Consider the following 27487-nt stretch of genomic DNA (forward strand, 5'->3'; position numbering starts at 1 on the left):
TGGGAGGCAAAGGCAGGTTGATCTCCAAGTTCAAAGCTAGTCTGGTCTATAGAGTGAGTTCCAGGACCACCAGGGCTACACAGAGAAACCCTGACTCAAAAATAAGTAAATAAAATAAGCAACGACAACAACAAAGCCGGCATGGTTGGAAGAGGAGTTGAGTCCCCATTCCTAGCTGAGAAGTTACTGGCAATTGTTGTCTAATAAGGGCGTCAGTTTTCTCTGAGGTGTGGCCCCTGGTAGGTTTCCCACAATCCTAGGGACTGCCCCATGGACATGAAATTGGAAGACGGACGTGTCAGGGGAGGTCTAGAAAGGAGAGAAGGCACAGTGGGGGGTGGATATGATGAAGGCAGTGTTCAGATGCATGAAACTGTCAAGGAAGAAATTTAAAACATATTTTTAAAAATGTCATGTCTATTCTCTGCTAGGCAATGATTTATCAATGAACCAAGAATTCCTTCTTGTACTGACTTTCTGACAGAGATAGGAGATAACAATTAAAAAAGCAAGCAGGCTAACAAGAAATAGCAATTAGGATGAAAATCAAACAAAGCATTGTGAGAACGAGACAGGGGTCAGGAGATTTTAATTTGAAAAGGTCAGAAAAGGCTTTCCTGACAGGTGACCTCTGAGCTGAGATCGTGGTGACAAGCTGGAGTGTCAGCGTGGGTCACCAGTACTAACCAAGCAGTCTGGCTCTGGTGTAAGATACTGATGATGAGGGAGGCTGCCCACGTGTGTAGACAAGCAATATTTAGGAAGTCTTTGTAACTTCAATTTTGCAGCAAACCTCAAAATAACTATGAAAAATAAAGTTTTCCTAGGCATGGTGGTTCTCGTCTAAAATCTCCACACTGGGAGGCTAAAAAGTTCCAGGATAGTCTGGGCTACATAGTGAGTTCTAAGTCAGACTGAATTAGAGTGAGATCTGTCTTAAGAAACTTGGGGAGCTGGACTTGGTAACACACACCTCTCACCCAGCACTCTGGACAGTGAAGAATGATCATAAACTCAGGGCCAGCCTGGGTTACAGAAAAAAAAAAAACCTTGCCTAGATTAATGGGGCAAAGATGTAATGCACTTGTAAATCACTTGTCTAGCATTGCAAATCTCATCGCAAAACAAAAATAAACGACACAATCCACCCAGCAAATATCTAAATACAAAATTCCATAAATTCTAGAAAACAGAAAGGCACCAGTGATGACTGTCAAAGCTGGGGCAGCGGTCTGGTCCTTTTGGTCATGGTTAAGTAGCCAGTAGACTGGTCTAGGTGGGACAGCAAGATACTGAGGAATGTCTTTTTTTTTTTTGGAGGGGGTGTGCTTACTAATTGTTTTGAAACAGAGCCTTCCTAGGTAGCCTAGCTAACTCTAAACTCCCTATATAGGCCAAGCTGACCCCAAACTCAGAGACCCATCTGCCTTTGCCTAGTATTAGAGGCAAGCGCCACACCTGGTCTGATACTGAGAACTGAGGCAGAGAAGCAGCATGGCTCACATTTACACAGATCTCTTTGGCTGCTCTATGTTTGAAGGATTGCATAAGGGCAGGCATGGACCCGGGCAGGGGCACAGAGACTGTTACAGACTTTCAGAGTTTTTAGAGCTGAACCGTGAAGTACAAGACAGGGGACTTAGGCAGACCAGGTTTAGGCATAAACAGTAAAGTATGCTGGAGACCTAGAATAAATAGAGCCAAGCAGCACAACCCACCACCGCTTCCTGCTCATGGGTACAGGGTAACCAGTGGCTTCACACTGCCACTGTCTATGCCACGATAATCTCAGATTGAGCTGCAATTAACCTTTCCCAAGTCGCTCATTAGGGGACTTTCTCTTCCCCTTCCCTCCTTCCGTAGGAACCATCCTTTCTGCCTTCTGAACTACTTTAGAACAAAGTCTATAAATGTGGCTTCTATGGTTCCCTGATCAAGTGGACTACAGAAAATTAAGACTGGAAAGATGGAGTCATTGAGGTACCTCTGAGCTCCTTTAGGTCCCTGGTTTGAAAAGGGACAGCTGCAAAGGGGCTGGAGTCCATTTTCAGCCTGAGGACTGTGACTTATAGAACTATCCAAAAACACTCCCTATGGCTGCTCCCTGCTCCCAACATCTGTATGTATTCCCATCTCTTTCCCAAAAGACAAAGAAGTTACACAGCTACATGACGACTAAGTGATGGGGGAGAGAGGATCATGTGACTGGCCTGGGGAGTTTTAGCCTCAGGGCCAGCAATCACCATGATGGTCAGCATCAGACAGAGCAGGGAGGGGACCCAAGTCTCCTAATTGAGTTCTAACTTGGACTTAGGCCAATTCTGAAGTCCCCAATCAACCACATTCTGGTACTTTAGATACCTGGAGGGATGTAGAGGAAATATGACATACAGGTTCAGAAACCACCACTCTCGACTAAGTACCTTGGAATACATCTGTGATCCAGGCACTCAAGAAGCAAAGGGAGGAGAACTGCCACAAGTTCAAGGCCTGGCTGAGCAAAAAGAGATCTAGTCTCAAAACCAAACCAAACCAAAACCCAAGAACAAGGGGCCAGAGAGATGGCTCGGTGGTTAAGAGCGCACTGGCTGCTCTTTCAAAGGCCTGGTTTCAATTCCCAGCACCCACAAGGCAGTTCACAACTGTAACTCCAGTTCCAGGAATCTGGCACCCTCACACATACATGCAGGCAAAACACCAATGCACATAAAATAAACTATCTTATATTTAAAAAAATGCAATTAGCCACCACCCCCCAAATAATCTAACAATAGTAGTAATAAAAGAACAGAGCAGCAGGCCAGTGGTGGAGCACGCCTGTAATCCCAGTACTCTGGGAGGCAGAGACAGGTGGATTTCTGAGTTCGAGGCCAGCCTGGTCTACAGAGTGAGTTCCAGGACAGCCAGGGCTATACAGAGAAACCCTGTCTCAGAAAAACCAAACCCAAAAAAACCAAACCCCAAAAAACCAAAAAAAAAAAAAAAAAAAAAAAAAGAACAGAGCACCGATAAGCCCCCCTCGCCTCTCTGACTCCTACTGAGCTCAGGGCAGTAGTTTGCACAAGAGAATGGTTTTGACAAGTTCAAGCTTGAAGTCAAGCAAAGAACCTCCACGCAGAAACATCTCTTTAACAAACTGTTTATTAGCGTCTGCGTCAGTGTGGATATCATTTAGTACACCCAGCATACTTCAGGGAGGTGGCAAAGTGGCAATGGTGAACTTGGGGATCTGGTCTCCCAAAAGCACCTGCCGCTCTACCCCTGACTCTTGAATGGCGGCCAAGCGGATCACTCCTCCACTGGAGCCATCGCGTTCCATAGCCAAAGCGAGAGCTGTAGATAAAACAAGGAAATTGGGTTTGGAGTTAGGTGCTGAAAATAAGGAATCTCGGCATGGCTTGGGGATTGAGGGCTGAGGCTCACGGGCTTGGAAGCACAGATTCTCACCATTGGCAGTGAACTGCAGACATTCATCCTTGGTCATGCCTTCCCGATAGGTAGCATCAACATAGCCATAGATATATGAGCTCCCGGAGCCTCCGATGGCAAAGGACTGTCTTACCATCATACCCCCCATGGGAACAGAGTACACCTGGCAGATGGGAGGGAGGAGAAAAGCCACCAGTTACATCCTTTCCCAGCACATATACATCCATTCGCCAGTCCCTTTTTAATTTGGTCTGGGGAAAGTTAATGGTAAGGTAGAGACAGAAAGAGAAACTTAAAAAATGTCTGGGGTGCTACTAAGGCAAGTATGAAGACCAGATTTCAAATCCCTAGCACTTATGCAAAATCCAGCTCTATATATCTGTAACCCCAGCTCTGGGAGAAGGGTGCAGGGCGGATGCTCTCTAGAGCTCATTGGATAGACAGTCTAGCTAAAAGGGAGCTCTATCTTCAGTGAGACTGTCTCAAGAGGAAGACAAGCCTGGCAGACCTCAGGCCCCCACACACATGTACCTGCAACTACATGTAGACACCCATAAGAATACGTGCATACAGGACAACGGACAGACAGCCACAAACAAAATGGCTGAGGGGGGTGTGTGGAGCATTAAAGGTGTGAGTCCAGTGTTCTGGTGAGGAGGAGAGCCTGACCTGCCCTCCTTCTTGAGGGTCCCAGCCTGCAATGATGATTCCCGCCATCAGATCTTCTCTGTACCGGTAACACATCTCCTTAAAGAGACTGGCGGCTGTGTGTACTAGTGGAGGCTCGTTCAGTTCAATACTAGAAGGCGGGGTTGGAAGGTCACAAAGAAAGCAATGTCAGGATCTTTTAGTGCCTCATGTTCCACAGCCCTTAGGATAGTTGTTCCTCCCCTGCCCACAAGCACCTGTGGAAACCAAGCTGGTAAGTGACAGCGTCGGCTACTGCTTGGGTATCAGCTGCTGAGCCTGAGCGGCAGCAGAAGATGTGGTCATGGATAGGGGTCAGCTTGTCAGTCACTCGATTGGCGATGTAAGACCTGCAGGATGGTAGAACGGTGAGAAGGAGCCCACGTGCCTCCCTCCAGCTTCGGGGATAGAAATACTGTTACTACCTATTAGTTCTTAGGGAAAATGAAGCTGGATGAATGGAGAACGAACCTTTATTAGTAGTTCACCAAAGGGTGAGGGGAACTGGAAGCCACAGAATTGGGAACAAATTCTTATGATCTCCAGGTAGAGGAGAAACTTCTCTTGCCACAGTGGTCTGAGGAGGGTAAGGGTGGGCTGGCAGGCAGGAAAGGGGTGTAGGTGTGGAGAAACAGGGGAAACAGGAAGAGTTTCTGTTTTGAGCTCACCCAGTGGTTGTTCTGGAGTCTGCTCCTAGAACCACGCCCCCATTAAATTGCACAGCCATGATCGTGGTCTGGGAAAAATAAGAGTGTAAATAGGTAAATCTTTTAGCCTTACCACATTCTCGAGCATAGATCAACCTCAATGATTCCTCATTCGGATTCTATAATACAAAATTCGTGCTCCGCGAACCTATTATCAAGTCTTATGGAGGCTCAACATTTCAGAGAATATAAAAACTCCCATCTCCAAACCCCAGGATTCAGAGTCTTATGCTTCTGTCCACTATTCACCTCTCACCACGAAAGGTATCACCCCCCACTCCAGCATTCAAAGAATCCCTCTCCCTCTCGCAGAACAACACTGCGCCTCTCCCCCAACACGCTAAACCAAACACTCGGGCTTCATGTTTTCCCTCCCGTCAGGTCTAGTACATGTCTTCTGAACTCTGGCTCTTTCCTCACCCCTGTGGAGACTTCTCGGTTTTCCCAGTCTGGGGTGAGAGCCTCCGGCCCAAAGGCCGGTGCAGAACCCGCTCCACGAACAGCTAAGGCGGCCGCCATCTTCCTCGGCTACTGCTGCCACAAAGCAATCGTCGTAAAGCGCTCCGTCACTCTCTTTAGTACGTCTCTGCGGCCTTCTGGGAGCGAAGCTGGTTGACGGCAGAAGGGAAAATACAGAGATAAGAACTGCTAGTCTGCGACAGTGAGCACTTTACGGCAGTGGGTCAAATTAAAAAAAAAAGCGGGTATAGGGCGGGGAAAGGGGCGGAGCCTCTTCTCTTAAAGTTGTGCCTAACCAGAGGCTTGGGGCGCTCTGAGCCTAAGGATAGTTGCAAATGAAGCCTAATTTACATTATAAGGTTGTGTGTGTGTGTGTGTGTTTGGTTGGTGGGTTGCTGTTCCCCCCACACACTGTATAGTCTGAAGTATGAAGGTTTTGCAAATAACAACGTTGTGTCGCAGTGTTGTGTCGCAGTGTTGGCTACACTATAACCTGATTGATGTCCTAGTTTAAAGAGCCCACAAGAGTACAAATTGGAATGGTGAGGTCGTGTTTTCATTAGTCTGGGTTACCTACTTAGCAGTGTATGCTAGTAGTTGATTTTCCGGGTCCCACAAGAACTTTCGAAGAAGCTATAATTGTTTTTTGAAGTATCTATACCCTTTGACAATCACACCTGCAATATCTGAGAGTTCCCATCTTTACATATTCTCACCAATGTACTCATGCCATTCTAGTGCATGTGGATGTGATCGTATGATTTTGATTTGTTTTCCCCCCAAATAATTAGTTAAGCATATTTCCATGGCTACTGAATCATTTGTGTATTTTCTTTGCAGCAATGTCCATTCAAGGTTTTTGTCCATTTTGAAAAAGAATTGCCTGAGTTTTTATTATTGTATTGTGCTATTTTTATATTTTAGGTACTAGAAACATCAGATATATGTTTTTTAAAGGATTTATTTTATGTATACACACTGTAGCTGTCTTCAGATACACCAGATAGAGGGCACCAGATCCTATTACAGATGGTTGTGAGCCACCATTTGGTTGCTGAGAATTGAACTCAGGACCTCTGGAAGAGCAGCAGTGCTCTTTTTATTTATTTGTTTATCTATTTTTTGTTTTTGTTTTTAAGACAGGGTTTCTTTGTGTAGCCCTGGCTGTCCTGGAACTCACTCTGTAGACCAGGCTGGTCTCGAAGTCAGAAATCCACCTGCCTCTGCCTCCCAAGTGGCAGTCAGTGCTCTTAACTGCTGAACAATCTCTCCAGCCCTAGATATATGATTTGCAGATATTTTTCTACCACCGGATTATATGGAAAAGCTTTAAAATTTAGGCAAGTAAATAGCTCAGTCAGTAAAGGTGCTTGTTCCTTATGGTGGAAGTAGAAAAACCAACACCTGCAAGTTGTCTTCTGACCTCTATACAATCACTGTGGTTCCAATGCACCCTCCCTTTCCCCAACAAATAACCAAATGTTAAAAAAAATTAAGTTTAAAATTTTGGTGAAGTCAAATTTATTCCTTTTTTCCCTTTAGTTGGTTGTGTTTCTGCAGTAAATAATATCCCAAAATCCTCACATCAGTACACTGTTTTCTAGGATTTTTGCTTTTGTTTCACATTTGTTGCTGGGTTCAAACCCATCACCTTGTGTGTGAATGCTAGGGAAGCACTTGTCATTCACTAAGTGGCACCCCAGGCTTCTTCTGAATTTATTTTTTATGTTTTGTTTTGTTTTTTTTTTTTAATTTGAGGCAATGTCTCCCTAAGTTTCGAAAGCTAGCCTTGAACTAATCAAGGCAGGTGCTGTCCCAGGCAAGCACTGGCTTGTTGAACTGAACTGCTGTCTGAGCTTCCCAAGGAGTTGAGATTACAAATCCCTGAGATTACAAATTACCAGGCTTGGCTTCTCTGAATTTTTTGTTTGTTTGTTTTGTTTTGTTTTTTCCGAGACAGGGTTTCTCTGAATAGCCCTGGCTGTCTAGGAACTCACTCTGTAGACCAGGCTGGCCTCAAACTCAGAAATCTGCCTGCCTCTGCCTCCCAGAGTGCTGGGATTACAGGCATGTGCCACCACTGCCTGGCTTCTGAATAGTTTTTAAAAGCTAGCATCTCATGATGCACTTGCTGTGCAGCCCAGGTTGGCTTTGAACCCCTGACCCTCCTCTCTCTACATTTCTTTTGCCGGTAGGGTACCATGCCCACCCTGATTTTTGTTTGTTTTATTTTGTTTTGTTTTCCAGACAAGGACTCACTACATAAGTCTGGCTGGCCGGGAACTCACAGAGATCTGACTGCTCTGCCTTTGGGTACTACGATTAAAGGCATGAGCCACCACGCCAGGTGCCCACCCTGCTTTTATGTAGGTGATAAGGATCCTAACCCTGGTTCTCACCTCAAGTACTTTACTGGCTAAACCATTTCTCTAGCTCCCAATATTGATATTTTAAAGAATCACCTTTTGCTGGGCCGTAGTGGCATGTGCCTTTAATCTCAGCACTCAGGAGGCAGAGGCAGACAGATCTCTGTGAGTTCAAGGCCAGCCTGCTCTGCAAAGCAAGTTCCAGGACAGCCAGGACTATGCAAGGGGAAAAAACAAAACCCAGTCTCAAAACAACAACAAAAAACCAGAACAAACAAATAAACAATAGATCCACCTTTTGTTGTTTAGAGACAGTACAACCATAAGAAAGAAAAAAATAATTCAGATGATACATAAGGCTGATTTAGACAAAGAAACTTGGGAAATGTGGGGAGTAGTCAGATTTCCATAGATTCAAGATTGGTGTGGGGAAAGTTGGCTTAACAAGATTTTGGATCTGAGCACCTGGAAAAACAGAATTACTTACTTAGTTAACCTGACTATGAAAGTCATAGTTTATAAGAAAGCATTAAAAACTCAGTCTGAACCTGTTAGGTGTGCTATGCCTAGTTGACATACAAATGGAAATCTCTATATATCCAGCTGGATATATAGATATATAGTTCAGAAAAAAGTAGATTGAGATACAATTTGTGAGTTAGTCTAGGAAATGTTTTATTTCGTTCACATTCACTAGCATGGAAGTGACCAAGGAGACTCTGATAAACGCTTGGTGGAGTGCCTGTTTGGTGAGAGGCATGATGTACCTACTGGGTTTAGGTTGAAGGCAGAACAGAAAAGTAAACGCACTTCTGGTGGAGGAAGGCAGAACTCAGGCGGGACATGCTGCGTTGTCTGTGTGGAGGGCAGATCTGGACTGAGACTTGGTATAGAACTGGTGACTGAAGCCATGGGGCTGCTGAAATGAGCTCAGGGGAATCTGAGTCCTTCAGATGCAGAGAGCAGGGATAACAGATCTTCCCACAGCCTCCCCCACCCCTTAAGCTAGTTCTACAGTCATCACACATAACGCCTGATGTCAACAGCTACTAAAGAATTTATTCTTCGTTGCTTCTTCCAGCTTCCTAAGGCTGGAGAGGATCACTGGGGCCGCCCTGCTGGGGGCGGGCCTTAACTGTGGTGACGTCACGGAGGAGGACCGCTACCCAGGCCGCCGGTACCCCTGAGTTCGTAGATAGATCCCTCCCCAGAAATGCCTTCCTAGTCAGTGTCTGGACGCTGGGGCCATCAAGCCAGTTGGAGCAGGCCGTGGCCGGCCAGCAGACCCTGGGTACGATTGTATACGTCCTCCAGGACGCGGGCGGCCCGGGCCAGAGCAACCCGCGCGCCCGCCTCTCCGGTTCCGGGACACGCCAGCTGGAGCAGGCGACCGCGACTCGGGAGGGCCAGGATCGCCAGGCGAGCGGCCTGACGGATAAGCCATGGATGGTGCGGGGCCAGGGCGGTGCTGTAGGCGTCCCCGCACTGCGTGCCGGCATCTGGACCTCCGAGCGTCCCTGTCGCCACCCTGTGGAGGCACAGCTGGGACCAGAGCAGTGCGCGATGCAGCAAAAGCAGCGTTCGAGAGCCCGAGGGCCCCGCTGAGTGCCGAGGTTCGGTTCCCGGACGCTCTAGCAATCCTGCTCGCCGCTCCCACAACACCATAGTCACCAACGATGTGTAGTGCGAAGCATCGGGCCCGTGCACAAGAGCCTCGAGGTCGGTCACCTTGATGAAGGCCTCGCTGGTGGCAAAGGCGAAGACAGAGCCAAGGGGAGTTAGGAACCTGTTTGGTGGTGAAATTGGGGAGATTTCTTGAGAAAGACCATAGAATAATTTGGAGGAAGTTAGGCGTGGGGGAAGGGAGACCACTCACCTAAGTAGTTCTCGCCATCCTGCCAGATACTGAGACAACTCCACATCCCCTTCAGGCCTCATACAGGCCAGGAAGGGGCTCACCATGCGACCCAGCACCCCATCGGGCTCCAGACAGGGAAGCTCTTCCTTCTCTGGGACCACTAGGGGTCTGAACGCTGGGCCAATCTGGGAGATAGATATAAGAGATAAATGAAAAGTTCCTAGCCTGCTAGGCCTACTTAGGGACTGTTGGGCTCTGAAGAATGTCCCTCAGGTTTAGCTGGGGTTCCTCCTGGTTATTGACATCTGAAGGGGCAAGGGAACAGAGAGGAAGGAGCCTCCTTTCATTAGATCCTCAGTCTGGTTCCCCTGTTTCCTTGTTCGGAGTCCCCAGACTCTGGCCTTAAAATCAAACATACCTGGGAAGGTAGCGGCCCCTCTGGATTGCAGGACTGCACCCCAGGCCTGCAGCCTGACAAAACACCTGAGGTGAAGCTAAGCAGAGATGTGAGGACTGGAGAAGGAGAAGGGAGCTTGAGTTCCCACAGGCCAGACTCCTGGATTCTCCGAGCTGGTAACGCAAAGGGCCACTCAGGGAAGAGCCATACACTGATGTAAAGAAGTAACAGAGTGAGGATAGCAAAAGGAATTGCATGGCGGAACCAGCGCCCCAGTGCTAGGGACCGTGAGACCCCCATGACCATCGCTGGCACACCTCACCTAGCTAGGTGGTGGCCTTTCCCTTCCTGTGGTGTCCAGAGGTGTAGAGGGTTAATAATTAACCTATTAAGGCCCCCTCCCCTGTGTCCTTTGCCCTAGAGGTCAGATCCTGGGGTGAGAGACCTAATGAAGATTTAGGGGATATAGTGTGTGACCTGTCTCTGCATTGCCTTTCCTGTTAGCTTTCTTGCTAGCTTGTAGTAAAAGGCAGCATCTTGTGTGTTCTTCTTAAATCGGGGCATGAATCTGTAAACTTCAGATAATGGGTCTTTGTAAATCTCATGTGAGGATCAAGTGACAGCGAGTATGAAAACATTCCAAGTGGAACGCGGAGCACAGCTGCCCAATGCTTCTTACATGGTAAGGCGTGAGGATGGGGCTTTAGGCTTTCTTATCTTACATTCTTACCTGGAGATCTGGAAACCTTGTGAATAAAAGTTTTAGTTCCCCAGGAAGCATACTGGGCTTCTCAGGAGGAACCACTGACAAAGGGCCTTTAGTCAACGATGGCCTGACTTGGGGAGGGTAAATCTGGAGCTGAGTCAGCCCCTGGGACACCTGGCTGGAGGAGATAACAAGGAGGCCAGAACTGAGCTGGTTTCCAAAACTCTTCAAGGTCTCACCAACTTTAATAGAACTAACGTAGCAACCAGGGAAAATGGTATAATGTTACTGCTTTGACTGCTGCCAATCATATTTGAGGTTACTTAATCCTTCTAGAAATTTCCCCCAGACCTGCCTTAAAGGGGGTCTCACAAGCCCCTCAAGTCATTGCCATTTTGTTGTGATCCCTGCATGCTGGTAAATTCTGCAGAATAAATGTTCTTTGCCTTCGCCTACTATTTGAGTCTAGGGTCTTCCTTCAGTGATTCTTGGACATTATGATTCATTTTTTGAGCTTCATATTAGCATTTCATTCATTAAATCAATCGTTACTTTCCTATGGCATGCCCTATACTAGACCCCCAGAAAACAAAAGTATTCATAGCTGGGCACAGTAGCCCAGGTCTTCATGAAACCTTAGGTATTTGGGAGCCTGAAGCAGGAATATCAAAAGTTCAAGGCCAGCCTGGGTAACTTATCTAGACTCTGTCTTAATTTTTTATATATATAAAAAGGGACATTCCAACTCCAGTAACAATGTTTGGAGATGCTCAGCATGCATGGCCCAGATTTGACGACATATAATCGTAGGTTGCCCTGCAATACAGACTCTAACAAGAAATGACTGTCCAGACCCCCTGGTAACAGAATTGTTCATCTTTATTCCAAGATACTTAGGAAAGCACCAAAATCCACACATGGTGCATTCCCGGGCGGGCTTCGAGGAGTGTGTGCTCTGAGACCTAAAGTCCTTATGACACTGCCTAAAAAAAACAAGAACAACAACAACATAGCAGGGTGTATGGTGAGCCGCCTGTGCTAAATGTGTTCATGACAGGGTCTATCCTACTTTCCTTATTGAGGAGCACAAAACCAGAGTCAGAAAACTAAATAAGTATTAAGCCCTGACTGTCCTGGCACTCACTCTGTAGACCAGGCTGGCCTCGAATTCAGAAATCCACCTGCCTCTGCCTCCCAAGTGCTGGGATTAAAGGTGTGCACCACCACCTCCCAGCTTAAGCTTTTTAAATAATAAAAATCAAGCCTGTGAAAAACATTAAAAAATCATTTAAATTTTTTTTTAAAGTATAAAATGGGTTAGGGATATAGTTTAGTGGTAGTGTCTTCCTAGAAGGTGCAAGATTCTAGGTTCAGTCCCCAATACTCTCTCTCTCTCTCTCTCTCTCTCTCTCTCTCTCTCTCTCTCTCTGTGTGTGTGTGTGTGTGTGTGTGTATGTGTGTGTGTGTGTGTAAGCACGGCTCAAACTTCACTGGGGACAATCTTTGGTCTTCTTCACTGGAATGTGAGCTTTGGTGATGACGGGCACTTTTTCACCCTCTGTGAACGTTGAAGATCGAATCCATGACTTTAAGGATGCCAGGGAAGCAACTCTAGCATTGGCTTGTAAACATCATCAAAACCTCCCTTTTCTCCCTTTTCCTTGTTATTTTTGAGACAGGATTTAAACTGTTCCGATTGATTCATTTATTTATTTACTTGTTTGAGGCCTGGTTTATTTATTTATTTAAAGATTTATTTATTGTTATATCTAAGTACACTGTAGCTGTCTTCAGACACACCAGAAGAGGGTGTCAGATCTCATTACGGATGGTCGTGAGCCACCATGTAGTTGTTAGGATTTGAACTCAGATCCTTCAGAAGAGCATTCAGTGCTCTTAACCGCTGAGCCATCTCTCCAGCCCGGCCTGGTTTATTTTACTTACTTACTTACTTACTTACTTACCCGTTTGTTGAGACAGTCTCTCTACATATCCCCAACTGTCCTGGAACTCACTATATAGATCTGTCTGGCCTCAGACTCACAGAGATCTGCCTGCCTCTGACTCCTGAGTATTGAGATTAAGGGCATGCATTATCATGCCTTGTATCCCAGGCTGATTTTGAACTTTCTACCCTCCAATTTAGCTATTTGAGACACTGTGATCCACACAGGGACTAGAGCCTCTACGCCTGGCCAAGCACCTTACCTTTCTTGGTCATTTTCAGGCATTTAGAATATTTATTAAACCAAATGCCTTGTAAATTAATATGCATTTAAAAAGCAGGGGAATGTGTATGAGATCAGCAGATCAAGAGTGGTGCCCCCTAACAAATCTAGCCAAATTTTTTCTTGTTTTGTGAATTAGGGGTCCATCTGCTGGTCATAGAAGGAAAGGCATTCTGGGAAAAGATTCAAGATTGTTAAGCAAGGCTGGATAAAGGAGATGTAATACCAGAACACAGGAGGCCAAGGCCAAAGGGTCAAGAGTTCCAGGTCAGTGAATGGTGTTTCATCTTGTCTTAAAGAATACAAGAAGCAGAGGAAGAGCAGCCTCATTTGTTCTTAGTGACCTCAGTCTCTGTCCTTAGGTCTTAGAGTTATTCCTGTCTCACCGATGTGGTATATCATGCTAATAATCCTAGCACTTGGGAGGCTGAGGAAGGAGGATGGTTGAGAATTCAAGGTCAGACTGGGCCACTGTGCTGGATTTTGTGTCAATGGGACATGAGCTAAAGTTATTTAATAGGATGGAACCTCAATTAAGAAAATGTCTCCGTAAGATAATGGCTGCAGGCAAGTGATTGATGGGAGAGAGCTCAGTCTGCTGTGAGTGGTGCCCTCCTTGGACTGGTGGTCCTGGGTTCTATAAAAAAGCAGGCTGAAGCCAGGTAGTGGTGCACGCCTTTAATCCCAGTACTCAGGAGGCAGAGGCAGGTGGATTTCTGAGTTCAAGGCCAGCCTGGTCTACAGAGTGAGTTCCAGGACAGCCAGGGCTATACAGAGAAACCCTGTCTTGAAAAACCAAAAAAAAAAAAAAAAAAAAAAAAAAAAAAAAAAAAGCCATGAGGAGCAAGCCAGTAAGCAGCACCGTTCTGTGGCCTCTGCATCAGGTCCTGCCTGTGTTCTTGCAGTGGGTGTGTAAGCCAAATAAACCCTTTCTTCCCCAGCTTGCTTTTGGTCATGGTGTTTCATTGCAGCAATAGAGGCCCTAAGTAAGACAGCTATACACAGTATTTCAGAACAACCTGGGTTACAGAGGAAGACCCTGTCTCTCTGGGTGTATCTGGTACCCAAGAATCTCAAAGAATCAGGGCCACAGCCTTACAGAGACCTTTTCCCAGACCCTATCCTTCATGGACTTGATCTATGTTAATGGTATTCTCTTTTACACTCCATAAAGTTGCCTCTCATCCTTACAGTGTCCCCCTGCCTAATCCTGTCCCTGGCACATTTCCCTAGGGTCGCTGCAGTCTCCAGCCTTGGCTCCCATTTCCAGTGCTGGGATTTCCCTCAGTTTACTGATGGGGGGGGGAGGGGAGGGGGGTGGGATAGGGGGGACGGGCAAGTTACCAGCAGCTCTCTCATCTGCTCACCAGGAAATATAATTTCTCTCTTCTTGCGATGATTACATGAGCTACGACTGCAGAGTGCCGATCACAGCTATTGGTAAGTATTCAGTAGGCGCTAATTTAAACGCAGTGGCTTTCACTGTCTCTCCTTCCCTAACTCCTGAGGGCCTCAGTCCTCAGGGTTCCTGGACTGGAGCAGATTAGTTTCGAATGTCACTTAATCCTGGTCATTCTTCCGCAATCTGAGCCATGAAAGCACAGGGCTGGTATAGAGCTACAACCTGAATCTTGATAGGGGCCGGACTGATATAAATTCATCTACGTGACCAGATTCACAGGCAATGCGGGATGGAGGTGAAGACTAAAGCCAGGCTGCTACTGCTGCTGGGGGTGGTGTGCTATGGACACGCACAGATTCGCAGAGAACCACGCTATGCATCGATTGTTGACGTGACCAATGGTGGCACCTGGGGTGACTGGGCCTGGCCTGAGATGTGTCCTGATGGATACTTTGCCAGTGGGTTCTCTGTCAAGGTAAAGATTTAGTCCTGGGTCTTGGAAAGGACAAAGATGTGCCAGATTGCAGAGCTGAAAACGAGGAGAACCCCCCCTCAGTGTACCTCACTTCTGCTTCCCTCCTGACCTAGGTGGAGCCCCCTCAAGGTGTCCCTGGAGATGACACGGCCCTGAATGGGATCCGGCTGCACTGCACTCGAGGGAACGCACAGCAGAACACCCACGTTGTGGAGTCCCAGTCTGGAAGGTGAGAGACAAAAAAAAAAAAAAAAAAAAAGAGCAGTGGGGTAGAGCGCATTTATCCAGTGCTTGTAAAGCTCCAGGTTCACTCCTGAATGGGAAGGGCACTCTCCTGCTACACAGGTACCCTGCCCTTCTGATAATGCCCTTTCCCGAGGTAAACTCCATTAAGGTTATAGAGGTGTGGGGTGGAAACTCTGGAGATTAGACCTAGCCCATCCCTTATTGGCACTGCTGGGTTGGGAAGTCCCCAGGGTGGGTAGGAGGTGCTTGGAAAGCCATTACAACTCTCCTTCTCTTGCAGCTGGGGCTCATGGAGTGAGCCTCTGTGGTGTCCCGACACTAGCTTCCTAGTGGCTTTCTGCCTTCGGGTGGAGCCATTTACATTTCCTGGAGACAACACTGCAGTGAACAACGTGCGTTTCCGCTGCTCAGACGGCGTGGAGTTGGAGGGGCCTGGGCTGAGCTGGGGAGACTACGGGGAGTGGAGCGACTCCTGTCCCAAGGGCGTCTGTGGCTTGCAGACCAAAATCCAGAAGCCAAGAGGCCTCCGAGATGACACTGCGCTCAATGACGTCAGAATATTCTGCTGTAACAGCTGATGCTGTCACTCTGCCAGTACTGCCTTTTACTATTAAAGCTTCTTGGTCTTGGCTTTGTTGTCCCTTGATTTAGAGACAATAAGCTGCCTGTCTCCCTGCCTCTTCTTTCTAGACCGGGCATGGCTCAAAGCCTGCATTCAGGTTTGACTTCAGGGGTTGTCGGTCACATAGTTCTGAACAAAGAATTTGAATACATGAAGTTTTGGGCCTTGGCTCTCTGATGACATCTGTAGATAATATGTCCCCTTTAAGAGCCCAAGTTGTCTCCCTTCGGTACCATCAGTGACTTCAGATTAAGGATTGGGATGGAAGTTGTGTCCACCCCCGACTCCTGTCCTCAGAGAGACCGATGGATGAGTAGACCCAATCTACCCCTTATTGGTAGCACCTGGTTTGGAAGTCCCCAGGTTTGAGTCAGTCAGACGGGGTTTGCATCTGGTTTGGAAGTCCCCAGGTGGGTGGGAGGTGCTCACAGAGCCAGTATAACTAAATACATGGCAGTGCAAATGTCTTTACATTTTAATTTTTAGAGCTTTGAGACTAAAGAATCTTTTCCCATAGTTTCTACCACCCGTCTCACCTTGCAAGTTTCAAGTAGTGGCTTTCCTAAATAGAAATTGTCATCCGAGACTTTTATCTTCATGCTGTTTTTCTCTGCCCGGAATCCCCCAGCTATCTATACTCAGAAATTAGACTTTCCCTATCATGACAAGTATTTCCTCCCACCAGCCAATAGTTATCTCATTACCAATATGCCTTAACAAATGTTTACTGAATAAAAAAGGAATAAAAGGGCTGGAGAGATAGCTCAGTGGTTAAGAGCACTGACTGTTCTTCTGAAGGTCCTGAGTTCAAATCCCAGCAACCACATGGTGGCTCACAACCATCTGTAACAAGATCTGATGCCCTCTTCTGGAGTGTCTGAAGACAGCTACAGTGTACTTACATATAATAAATAAATACATCTTTAAAAAAGGAAAAAGAAAAGAAAGAAAAAGGGGGACAGGTAACCAAAATGGCTGGATTATATAGGGAAGGGCAGCTGGGGGAAGGGCAGCCCAACCCCTGAGCTGGAGATGTCTGGGGTAAGGAGCAGAGTGTGCCAGCCACAGACAGGGACTGAGGGATGCTGGGAGGACCTGGTGGCCAGTCCACTTTGATATATTAAATAGGCATCTCAGTTAACCATTTGTCCTTGGTTTGAGACCTAACATTTCCCATCCACTGAAATGATCCTTCACTTCTTTAAAAGGAAATTGCCAATGGTTGATGTAAGAAAAGTGAGACAGAGGCAGGCAGACTCACTGTATAACAAGGAGCTACCAGGAAATTACAGATAATGTGTGTGTGTGTGTAGGGTGAAATGGTGGGGGGAGAAGGCTGTGGAGGGAGAAGGTGGGGGGGGGGAGCGAAGGGTGGAATTTGAGTAGAGCGGGGTATGTTGTTTTCAGTACCTGAGCTTATTTTGTTTCTGCAGGTAAAGCAGAAGGTCAGGCTGAGGCTAAGCTGTTCTTTATGGTTTGGAGTTATTTGTCCGGCACAGCCTGACTCAGTTCCTCATGACCTCGTGACCTGAGGTTATTACCTAAGAGAGGAAAGTGAGCGTTCACTAGGGAAAGCTGCTGGATGCGAAGTCTGAGGACCTGAGTTCGAACCCAGAGCACACATGGTGTAAGAACCAACTCCTAGCTGGGCGGTAGTGGCGCACACCTGTAATCCCAGCCCTTGGGAGGCAAAGGCAGGCGGATTTCTGAGTTCCAGGCCAGCCTGGTCTACAGAGTGAGTTCCAGGACAGCCAGGGCGCAGGGCTACTCAGAGAAACCCCGTCTCAGAAAAAAACAAAATCCAAAAAACCAAAAAAAAAAAAAAAAGAAGGAAAAGAAAAAAAGAACCAACTCCTACAGTTGGCTTTCTCTCTCTTTCTCTCTCTCACACACACACATAAATGTAAAGAAAATTAAATTAAAAATTGCTCATCTTTCATCATTGGCTCATTAACTTCCTTGAGAGCACAGAATTTTATTTCCAGAACAATAACTATGTTGTTGTTGTTGTTAAGTGAATAACAGAAGGGGCTGGGTTGGGGGTGGAGCGAGGGTGGACATAGAAGCCCAAGCCCAGGCCCGTATCTCCGAAGGCCCACGGACACTCTTTCCAAAGGCTAAACAAGAACCGGGGAAGGGTGCTCAGGGCGGTTTATTCTACTACGAAGATACTGAACAATAAAAGTGTTTCTCTCTCTCTCTCTCTCTCTCTCTCTCTCTCTCTCTCTCTCTCTCTCTCTCTCTCTCTCTCTCTCTCCTATCTAGCCAGAGAGTGGGTGAGCACTCAGACTTCCGGAAATGAGCTATCAGGGTGGCCCGTGGAACTCAGTGAACTTCACCCTGCAAGAGAAAAGAAAGAGTTAAAAACAAAGCCAAGAGCAAACAGAGTTTCTCAGCCCCCATCCCTAACTGCACCCCAAGCAAAACTACCTTTTTCCGGCAATCGCCACACAGCACGCCAAAGGTCGCATTCACCAGCTGTATTCCACACAGCACTGTTTCCAGACTTGAGGCGACCACCAGAATTGAGAACAGTGTCACATTCCAGGGTACCACGTGAGGTGGTGCCTCACATAAATTCCAAAGAGTGTCATTTCGCAAGTAAGCGCCTCTGTGGATGGACAGGATCATTTAGGAGAAACTGCTCACAGGGCAGGCCCTACCATCACCCCGTGCAAGGATCTACTAAGATCTGTAAAGGGCTAGATGGGCCATTTGGAAGGAACTCTCTAGAAGCTCATTCTGGTCCACCATTTCTGGACCACGTAGGAAGAGAGCAGGTAGCGAGAGGCACAGAACCGGAGATACAAATACAAAGCAGGACTTACTGGGTTTCTTGGAAGTGGTAGTCCCACTTTTCGTCTATTAAACATTTGGGTCCGATTCGGAGCGCAGCTCCGGCCACTGACAGGCAGTAGATGGCACCAAGCACCCCAAAGGCGGAGGAGAAGACAGAGCGCAGCATCTAGACCAGGCATGGAAAGGAAAGGTGAGTAGGCCCGCCTCCTCCCCGCCCCCCCCACCCCCCCCACCACCCCCGACACCCGAGCCCAATGCCTCCCGCATATTGCAGCGCTCCTGTTTAGCCTGCCTAAAAATCCATTTGTCTTTAAACCTCGGGTTTGAAGTTAGACGAATCCTAAAAACCATCGACCGTGGAGGTTCACCGGGCTTGTTAGCCCCCTCTGGTCAGGTTCTTTTGAGACCCAAGACTGGGAGGGAGGTGGCGCCGGAGACCTCCTAGAGGCTTCATGCAGATGGTGCTTTGGGTTCTGTGGGGAAGGGATCAGAAAGCAAGGCCTCAACCTGTGATTTTAGTTCTTACCCTGCAGCGGTTGCCACAGCAACCCGCACCGCAGCAACCCTTTCCCCCTGCCCGGACGGCTGAAATTCCAGGACACAGCACCTGTGGGATGAGAGTTGGTGAGAGCAGGTTCTCCTAGGTCCTCAAGGGCGTACTTGCTTCATTGTCCATCTCAGGGAAACTGCCCACGATGCCCTGAGCCCTTTGGACTATACAACTTAATCTATTCTTTTCTGAATCACTGTTGGACTCGACCTTAATGTGTAATTATTTCTATGCCTGTCTTATCTCTATCCAGATTATAGCTTCCTGGAGGGTTGGGTTCAATATACTACAGCTATCTTAGACAGAAGGCCATCAAACATTTGGGTGAAGGGGGGGCGATATATACTCTGCACAAATACTGCTGCACCGTAGTATCCTACCTGAAAGGACCTTCATCTGCTCTATGAATTGATTACTTTCTCAGGGTATCAGCTTTGCCACTTGTAAAGTGATCTGCAAGACCTATCTCAAAAGACTGCTCTCAGAGTTTAATGAGACAGCAGATGATTTTGTCCTGGCTGGGCCAGAGAGAATGCGCCATGCTGACACACACCTTCAACGGCACCGTAGGATTGTGCTGTTAGAAGTGGTGTCTGACTGTGTACGGCTGCGCAGACACTCTGCCTTGGATCGCAGGATTTCCTAAGAGTCGGTCTTCTGGTCTTTCTTTCCCCCTGTGACTTTTATTATTGGGCTCACACCCACCCAGGTAACCACTCACCTGTTAATAATCACTTCCAGGCACCCCTGCAGCCACGCTAAAGTGCCTGAAGGATGTGCTCACTTGAAACGGCTTACTTTTAACAGCCTCATCTGCCTTTTGTCTTTCTTGTCTTCTTCAGTGAGGAAATAGCCATCAGCTCACCTAGGCTGGGAGATTTTGACCGTCCTATACGAGGGCTCACTCCAAGTCTCCCGTACTCTTCCTCAGTGGCGTCTAATGCTCTTATTCTCTTAACTCTTTCGCACACTCAGCCCCTACCCCCTTCTGGGAGGAGGCTGTCCTCTGCCTCCCTAATAGGTTCTCACTACTCTTGACTCCTGTCACCCCAGACTCCATCACACATGCTAACATTTGATTAACTTAATATCTAATTGTTCTTTCATCTGCTCGATTCCTCTGAGGAATCCTCAAAGATATCCTAGGCTGGTGTGTGTGTGTGTGTGTGTGTGTTCCGTCCTCTAATCCCAGTACACCCTGGAGTGGAGACTGAAGCTAGCCTGGGCAACATAGCAAGTTCTGGGCTACCGTGGGCTATATTCCAGACTTACTGCGGGGTAAGACTCACAAAGACTGAACTCACAAGGCATTTGAGACTCCCTTACTCCGGCCGCCTCCTACCTCACGCACCACACCAGCCCTAGCACTTGTACCTTCTCCCACTATGTCACACTGTTTACCTGCCTATTTACTTTACTTCCCACAGCTGGCCTTTTTTGTTCTTTTGACTTATTCTGAGGCTTGAGCCCAAGGGCCTTGAGCATGGTAGGCAACTGTTCTACCACAGAGCCCATCTCCTGCCCATTTTTCTCTTAAATCTCATTAACTTATTTTGAGACAAGGTCTACTATAGCCAAGGCTGGCATTAATGCATGATCCTATGCCTCCAAAGTGCATTGGATTACAGGCATGTCACTATACCCAGCTGTTGCAGAAACTTTCCTGACCAATTTCATCAGTATAGTGATTGGATGGGGAAATACGGAGATAGGAGAGACGTGGGGAGGTGCATGGAAAAGGAGGTCACGGTAAGAGTGTTGGATACCATGACTTGGGATGTCTTTTTTGTATGTATTATGAGGTTAGAAATATTGGCAAAAGCTTTCATTGTATTGACATCTTGAATTTGTGTTTTAAATATTGACAAATCTGATTGGCAAATTAATTGAGTGTTGAGAATCTGTTCTACCTGGTAATTTGGGGCATCACCAAAGGGAACCAAAGGAACTGGCAGCCCATGGGTAGTGTGGCATGTGTGAAATGTGGGTCCACCGGATGGCAGAGGGAGAACACAGCTGAGATGTTGAGGAAGCTAGCTAGAAGAGATTGGCTCAACGGCAACAGTGAGAGCCACACTGAGCTGAGCGCGACCCGACGGGACTTGGTGCAGAGGTCTGGCAGAATGGTCATTATTAATTAATTAACACTACACCCAGCTGCCTCCCAGCAACCCCCCAACTCTGTCACTTTCTTTTTCTTTCCTCTTTCCTCTCCTCTTATCTCCTTCCCTGCCCCTCCCACCAAAGTTTTCACTATCTAGCACCCAGGAAGGCTTTGAACACCAAATCCTCCTGTTTTGGCTTCCTGAGTGCAGAGATTATACACATATAGCTCTAGGCCTGGTCTCCGTAGTTGACCTGGTCAAGCAAAAATAAGTGTTGGCCAATATGCACACGACAAGAGGCAGTATTTTATTCTTCTCCAGAGGAAGGGACTGAAAGTTTTAGTCTCATCAGCAGTTGCAACTGAGAGATCTGCTTAGTTTAACCCCTTCTGCCTCACCTCACAACAGATCTAAGGATGTGACACCTTCTTGTCTTTCTAGTGTCCTCACCTGGGCAGACACCTAATTGCCTTCCTTTTTTTTTTTTTTTTTTTTTTTTTTGAGATAGAGTCTCACTGTGAAGCCTCAGTTGGCCTGGAACTTGATTGGTAGATTACTAGGGTGGACTTGAGTTCACAGGGATCCTCCCACCTCTGCTACCTGAGTGCTGAGTTTAAAGGTGTATGCCTCATGCCTGGCTAGCACTGCCGTTTTGATTTACAGATGTGTGTTCCTTTTGTTTGTTGAGAGACTATCTCACTCTGTAGCCTGTGCTGCCCTGGACTTCACTATGTAACCCAGGTTGGCCTTGTACTTGCAACAGTCCTCTCTGCCTCAGCCTCCCAGGTGCTAGAATTACAGGTCTTAGACACGACACCGAATCTCTCTCTCTCTCTCTCTCTCTCTCTCTCTCTCTCTCTCTCTCTCTCTCTCTCAGATTTATGGGTGCTGGAGTGAAGGCTCAGAGGTTAAGAGCACTGATTATTTGTCCAGAGGAACTGGTTCAATTCCCAGCACCCACACGGTAGCTCACAACCATATGCAATTCCAGTGTCAAAGGATCTGATGGACTTCTGATCCCTGTGGGTACCAGATATGAGTGTGACGCACTGGCACACATTTAGGTAATTATAAATACACATACATTTTTAAAAAGATTTATTTTTATTTTATGTGTATGTGTGAGTACCACACCTGCACCTGGTATTCATGTCCTTGTCTGGAACTGGAGTTGTAGGCTGTAAAGACTCCATATGGGTGCTGGGAACCAAACTTGATTCCTCTGCAAAAGCAGCAAGTGCCTGTCTGTCTGTCTGTCTATCTTTCTTTTGAGACAAGTTCTCTCTATGTAGCCCTGGTTTTCCTGGAGCTCAATATATAGCCCAGTCTTGTAACTCACAGAGGTCCACCCGTCTCTGCCTCCCGAGTGATGGTATTAAAGATGTGCACCACCACATCTAGCAGCTGCAAATGCTCTTCATCACTGAGCAATCTCCCCCACACTCTTTTCCTTTTAAAGGACGGGTCTCTAAGGACCCAACTCTTTTCTTTATCCCATGAAGATGATTCACTAGGTTAACCAGTCAAAAGCTCCCCCAAATGTCAGGCATGTACTTGAGCAGTTCAGGCAGGAAGAATTGAAGTTCTAGACTGGCCTGGGTTATATAATGATTCCCTGCTGGCCTGCCATAAATCAGGATTTTGCTTCTAAATAAACAAACAAAAAGTAAAAAGTGAAAAAGAAAATTCTCTAAGGGGGGGGAGTTGGAAGATGGGAAAATCTAGATAGAATAGTTGTGTTTCTCCTTTCCTCACTTTTTTGCTTTTGTTTTTCCAAGACAGGGTTTTTCTGTATAGCCCTGGTTGTTCTGAACCTTGTTCAGTAGACCAGGCTAGCCTCTGCCTCTGGAGTGCTGGAACTAAGGGTGGGCACTATCGCACCCCTTCCCTCCCTATTCTGCAGGAAGACTGGGACATCTACTCTAAAATACTGACCTGGATCCAGAATTGCTATCCTTAGCACTTAGCGCAGACTGCGGCTCCTAGAAGATAAGCTGAGAAGGACCAGCCATGGAAGAGAGGGAAAGCAATGTGGAGCTGCTGCTGGAGTGTCTACTCGGAGATATCAGCCTGGGTGCACAGCTTGATCCAGACACCCACCCTTGCCTGTGATGACACTGCCCTGAAACGTCCCACACAAATAGCCTTTATCCTCATGATGAGGTGGGTTTTCTTGTTTTTGTTTTTAGCATGTGTTCAGTAGTAGAGGCAAGAAAGGGTGCAGAGAATTTACTGTCACCTAGTATGGAAGCCCTTCCTTCCTCCCATTCCTCAGATACTCAGCTCAGGACCCTAGGGCTCCTCCAGGACCTTCTACGGAATGGTTACTGTACGTGAGCAGATAGACAGGCTCCTGGTCCCCACCAAGCCCTTGCCATGTCACCCAGAGCAAATGAGTCCTTTCCCCTCTCTTCTCCTCCGTTCCATCCACGGTCCCTTAACTCGGTGCCCAGGTCCCTGGCCAGTGCTCCAGCATTCTCACCATCAGGCCCCCTCCAATGAAGCCACCCATGAGCCAAACTTGCAAGCTGAGGTTGCCATCCGTCCAGGTGGTCTTCCCATCAGGTACCAGCAGGAGGGCGTTGGCCACGATGCAGACCAGGGAGAGAGGGATGAGGGAGAGCCCCAGGCAGCGAGCACACTTTCCAGTACACATTGTCTGAGGCAGGAGCGGAGTGAGAGTGAGCGGGAAGTGCCAGGCTCCAGAGGAAAACAGGCTGGAGCGCAGAGCAAAGGTCTGAGGAGAGGAGTGGCTGGGAGAATCGCACTCATGATAAGAGAGAGGCCCTGAGGAGGTGGAGGGGCTGCAGCTGGTGAGGCGAAAAGTGGGGGTGTGTCTGTGGTAATAGGATCTGAGAAAGCTGGTGGTCGCCCAAGGGAAGATGATTGTGGTTAGCATCAGCTTCTTTGGTCTGTAAACACCTTTTTACAACCCCTCCTCATCGACTTGAAGACTCAGCCAAAACGGTCACCTCTGGAAGTCTCAGTTGTCCCATCTGTGAAAAAGGTTGGCTGAAGCCATTTGCACAGAGAGTTGGCTGTAAGATTCCATGAGGATGAGTTAGAAAGCCTTGTCAACAAGGAGGTGCAGGACAGATGTACGGTGGCCTCATGATTTCTGTCCCTCAGGGAGAGATTTTTCTGTAAAGAAAGTAAAAAGATTACAGTGGAGCCAGGCAGGGCTCACACCAGTAACTGAGCTATTCAGAAAGGGTGTGTGTTTGGTGTACTGGATGGTTTTGTGTGTCACCTTGACACAAGTTAAAGTCATCAGAGAGGAAGAAGTTGAGAATATACCCCCATGAGATCCATTTTCTGAATTAGTGATCAGCGGGGAAGAGCCCAGCTCCTGGTAGGTGGTGACATCTCTGGGCCGATGATCCTAGGTTCTATAAAATGGCAGGCTGAGGAAGCCGTGAGAAGCAAGCCAGTAAGCATCCCCGTGGCCTCTGCCTCAGCTCCTGCCTCCAGGTTCCAGCCCTGCTTGAGTTCCTGCCCTGACTTCCCTCAGTGGTGGACTTTGATCTGGAAGTGTAAGTTGAATAAACTCTTTCCTCCAAGCTGAGGCTGCTCCTTTTAGCATAACTGTAGCCATTTTGTATTTAGTCTCCATTTGGCTCATAAGATGAAATTAAGTTCAGATTCTCAGACTCTACTTCCCAGAAGTAATTATCCATAGCTGATACTGAAGAGTTCAACTAATAAGCCAAAAAGTTATGATTGTAATATTTATGCTGTTATCTCAATGGACTGGAACTCTGGGTTGACTTCCTGTGACTTTTCTCTTACTTTACCTAGGACCAATCAGCTTAAAGGTTAGCTAATGATACTCTGTCTAGTTAGCCAAAAATGGCGTGCCACTTCACTGCTTGCTTTTAAACTTTTGAACTGTTTTTTTCCTATAACAACCCTGCCCCGAGGACAGACTGGCACCGCAATTAGGCTTCCAAGTTCTTTTTGTGGTCCTGAATATGTGGTGTTGGAAGAGGCCAGAAGAAAGTATCAGATCCCCTGGAACTGGAGTTAAAGGTTGCTAGCACCCCTGTGAATGCTGGGAACTTAACTATTGAGTCATCTCTCCAGGCCCTGGAATCATTTTAGATAGGAATCCCATAAGCCCTTGCTTCCTTATCTGGTGCTGGAGAGTGCATGGTTTCAGGACTAAGTCCCAGATTGTCCCCTTGAAGGACTTCACCCATGCTTGGTAGCACACGGTCATGCCATAGAGAGAGGGGGAGGGGTTGCAGAAAATACCACAGGACCTCACAAAAGCCGTTGATGATAGTGCCATAGGGAACAGGGTGAATAATCAGGAGCCTCTGTGGAATCTCCTGCCCAAATCTCTATAGCCACGTGGGAAACGGAGAAAACTAGGTGCCTCGCAAAACTAAAGGGCAGAATCTTGGAGGAATCACTGTTGCCAGTAAGACAGAGAAACAGCAATGCAGAATTTACCAAATGAACAGATGACTGGGAAAGAAAAGAACTTTGAACTTTCTGGGTCTGCTCCAGCTGTTCCCCTCTGACTCATGAACAATGACACGGTCATTGATATTTGGCATTGCTTCCCTTTGCTTGTTTTATGTTTTAACAATGTTTCCGGGACAGACAGCTGGAGGTAATAATGCTTGTCAGTTTCAGCATTCAGGAGTCAGAGGCAGCATTCTTAAAAGTTTGAGGCCAGCCTGAGCTACATAGTGAGTGCTTGGCTAGCGTGAGCTACATAGTGACTTTCCAGCTAGTTAGGGTTATATAGCGAGAGCTTGTCTCAGAGTAAACACAACAGAAAACAAAATTTCCAAAGTGAAAGACATGGGAAGGGCAGTAAGGAAGCGGGCCTGATGACACAAGGTCTGGAGCCACAAATGTATGAAAATATCACAATTAAAACCATTACTTGTTATATCAACTTAAAGTCATAAAATTGGTTTCCTCGGTGCTCCTGATCTTTTCCTGTCATCTTCTTCCCAGGTTTTCATTCTCCTGTGTCTTGGAGTGCTGTTTTAATCCTGGAACAGTGGTTAGTTTCCAGTGCTGTACATCATCTAGCTTGTCATTCTGCCTCTTTCTGAAAAGCCTCAGAGCTCCTGTCCTCCTGCAGCCTCCTCTGAGGGGTTCTGAACCGATGGCTCTCCTTGCCTAGAACAACTGCGCCTTGTGAACTTCAGTAAAAAGGGAACAGCTTGATCTCTCCCTCAGCTCTCCTGGGGCCCTCTGATAGTTCCGACAAAAATTTTTCCATCTTGCCGGTAGCAAGCCGTGTTGCTGTAAAGCTGGCTTTAATCATTAACAAGCCTAATTATGTCAACAAAAGTACTGATACTGGCCAGAAGAACTGTAATTTCAATAGGGAATTTCGCTCACAGCTGAGTCATTACACATTATCAGATGACAAAATTAAGTCTGGTGTATGACAGTTGGCATTTATGTAACTGCCCGTAGCCATGACTTTTCACTTAAATTTCAAATTTATGATACAGAATAGAGAGGTAGAGTGCAGTCTTAGGACCTCATGGGCTTGGTTGAAACAGTAATAATTACTTTGGTGCCTAATAAACAATCGTGCTGTGGAGTGGCCACTAGGTGGCGTGTTCATTGCTGTTGCATTTTTAGACCAAACTGGCCTGAAACTCATGGATCTACCTATCATTCCCTTCCAAGTGCTGTGATTAAAGTCAGGCACTACCAGGCCTAGCTCATGTTATTAATTATGTGTCTGTACACACATGTATCCTACATGTATCCTACATGTGTGTGGGAATGTGTGTGAAGATCAGAAGACAATCTTCATGACATTTTCAGGAACACTGTTTACCTCCTTTGAGACAAGGTCTCTCACTGGCTTGGAGATCATTAATTAATTAGACTAGGCTAGACCAGAAGGCCAGTGACCCTCAGGGAACTACTTCCTCATTGCTGGGATTATAAGGACAAACCAACAAGACCAGAATTTTAATGTGGGTTCTGGGCACGGAATGCGTGTCTTAATGCTCACAAGACAAGTACTGTATGCACTAAGTCACCTCTCCAGCCCCTTCATTGTGTTATGCTTCTCTCTCTCCCTCCTTTCCTTTGTCTCTCTCCTCCACCTATGCCCACTCCCCTGTGTACACGTGTGTGACCTCATGGGTATTAGGCAAATGCTCAGGCACTGAGTCACACTGTCTTATTTCAAGCAACTCTCTGTGGATGACATAACATTAAAAAGCATTAACAAGTGACTGGAGAGATGGATCAGCAGTAAGAGCACTGGCTGCTCTTCCAAAGGTCCTGAGTTCAAATCCCAGCAACCACATGGTGGCTCATAACTGTCCGCAAAGAGATCTGACGCCCTCTTCTGGAGTGTCTGAAGACAATTACAGTGTACTTACATATAATAAATAAATCTTTAAAAAACAGCATTAACAAAACATTGTCAAGATTTGAAAACATTTCCTCAAACACAGGAAAG

The 27487-nt window shown here is 46.9% G+C and overlaps 4 protein-coding genes across 7 annotated transcripts; 1 reads left to right on the top strand and 3 right to left on the bottom strand.

The window, feature by feature from the left end:
• Positions 1-3123: 3123 nt before the first annotated feature.
• Positions 3124-5379, bottom strand: Psmb6 (proteasome 20S subunit beta 6). Of its 2 annotated transcripts, none has more exons than XM_052196947.1 (6): positions 5244-5378; positions 4785-4852; positions 4335-4466; positions 4099-4228; positions 3448-3592; positions 3124-3333 (listed from the first exon to the last, which is right to left on the bottom strand). In XM_052196947.1, the coding sequence occupies exons 1-6, from the start codon at positions 5340-5342 to the stop codon at positions 3191-3193; spliced, it is 717 nt and encodes a 238-aa protein (XP_052052907.1). In that variant the 5' UTR covers positions 5343-5378; the 3' UTR covers positions 3124-3190. The 2 variants fall into 2 exon arrangements, with proteins under 2 accessions (XP_052052907.1, XP_052052908.1); XM_052196948.1 differs by having other exon boundaries at positions 3207-3353; positions 5244-5379.
• Positions 5380-8718: 3339 nt separating this feature from the next.
• Positions 8719-10209, bottom strand: Gltpd2 (glycolipid transfer protein domain containing 2). Its single transcript, XM_052196861.1, has 3 exons — positions 9925-10209; positions 9525-9691; positions 8719-9434 (listed from the first exon to the last, which is right to left on the bottom strand). The coding sequence occupies exons 1-3, from the start codon at positions 10207-10209 to the stop codon at positions 8897-8899; spliced, it is 990 nt and encodes a 329-aa protein (XP_052052821.1). The 3' UTR covers positions 8719-8896.
• Vmo1 (vitelline membrane outer layer 1 homolog) lies at positions 9255-15591 on the top strand. Of its 3 annotated transcripts, XM_052196858.1 has the most exons (6): positions 9338-10585; positions 12977-13104; positions 14208-14277; positions 14511-14714; positions 14828-14943; positions 15241-15591. In XM_052196858.1, the coding sequence occupies exons 4-6, from the start codon at positions 14529-14531 to the stop codon at positions 15536-15538; spliced, it is 600 nt and encodes a 199-aa protein (XP_052052818.1). In that variant the 5' UTR covers positions 9338-10585; positions 12977-13104; positions 14208-14277; positions 14511-14528; the 3' UTR covers positions 15539-15591. The 3 variants fall into 3 exon arrangements, with proteins under 3 accessions (XP_052052820.1, XP_052052818.1, XP_052052819.1); XM_052196860.1 differs by lacking the exon at positions 12977-13104 and having other exon boundaries at positions 9255-9367; XM_052196859.1 differs by lacking the exon at positions 12977-13104.
• A 2316-nt stretch (positions 15592-17907) lies between these two features.
• Tm4sf5 (transmembrane 4 L six family member 5) lies at positions 17908-23692 on the bottom strand. Its single transcript, XM_052195939.1, has 5 exons — positions 23519-23692; positions 18908-18988; positions 18411-18547; positions 18013-18193; positions 17908-17922 (listed from the first exon to the last, which is right to left on the bottom strand). The coding sequence occupies exons 1-5, from the start codon at positions 23690-23692 to the stop codon at positions 17908-17910; spliced, it is 588 nt and encodes a 195-aa protein (XP_052051899.1).
• Between the last annotated feature and the right edge of the window lie 3795 nt (positions 23693-27487).

This window comes from Apodemus sylvaticus, chromosome 10 (genome assembly GCF_947179515.1).
Source record: "Apodemus sylvaticus chromosome 10, mApoSyl1.1, whole genome shotgun sequence".
In the NCBI taxonomy this organism is placed as follows: Eukaryota; Metazoa; Chordata; class Mammalia; order Rodentia; family Muridae; genus Apodemus; species Apodemus sylvaticus.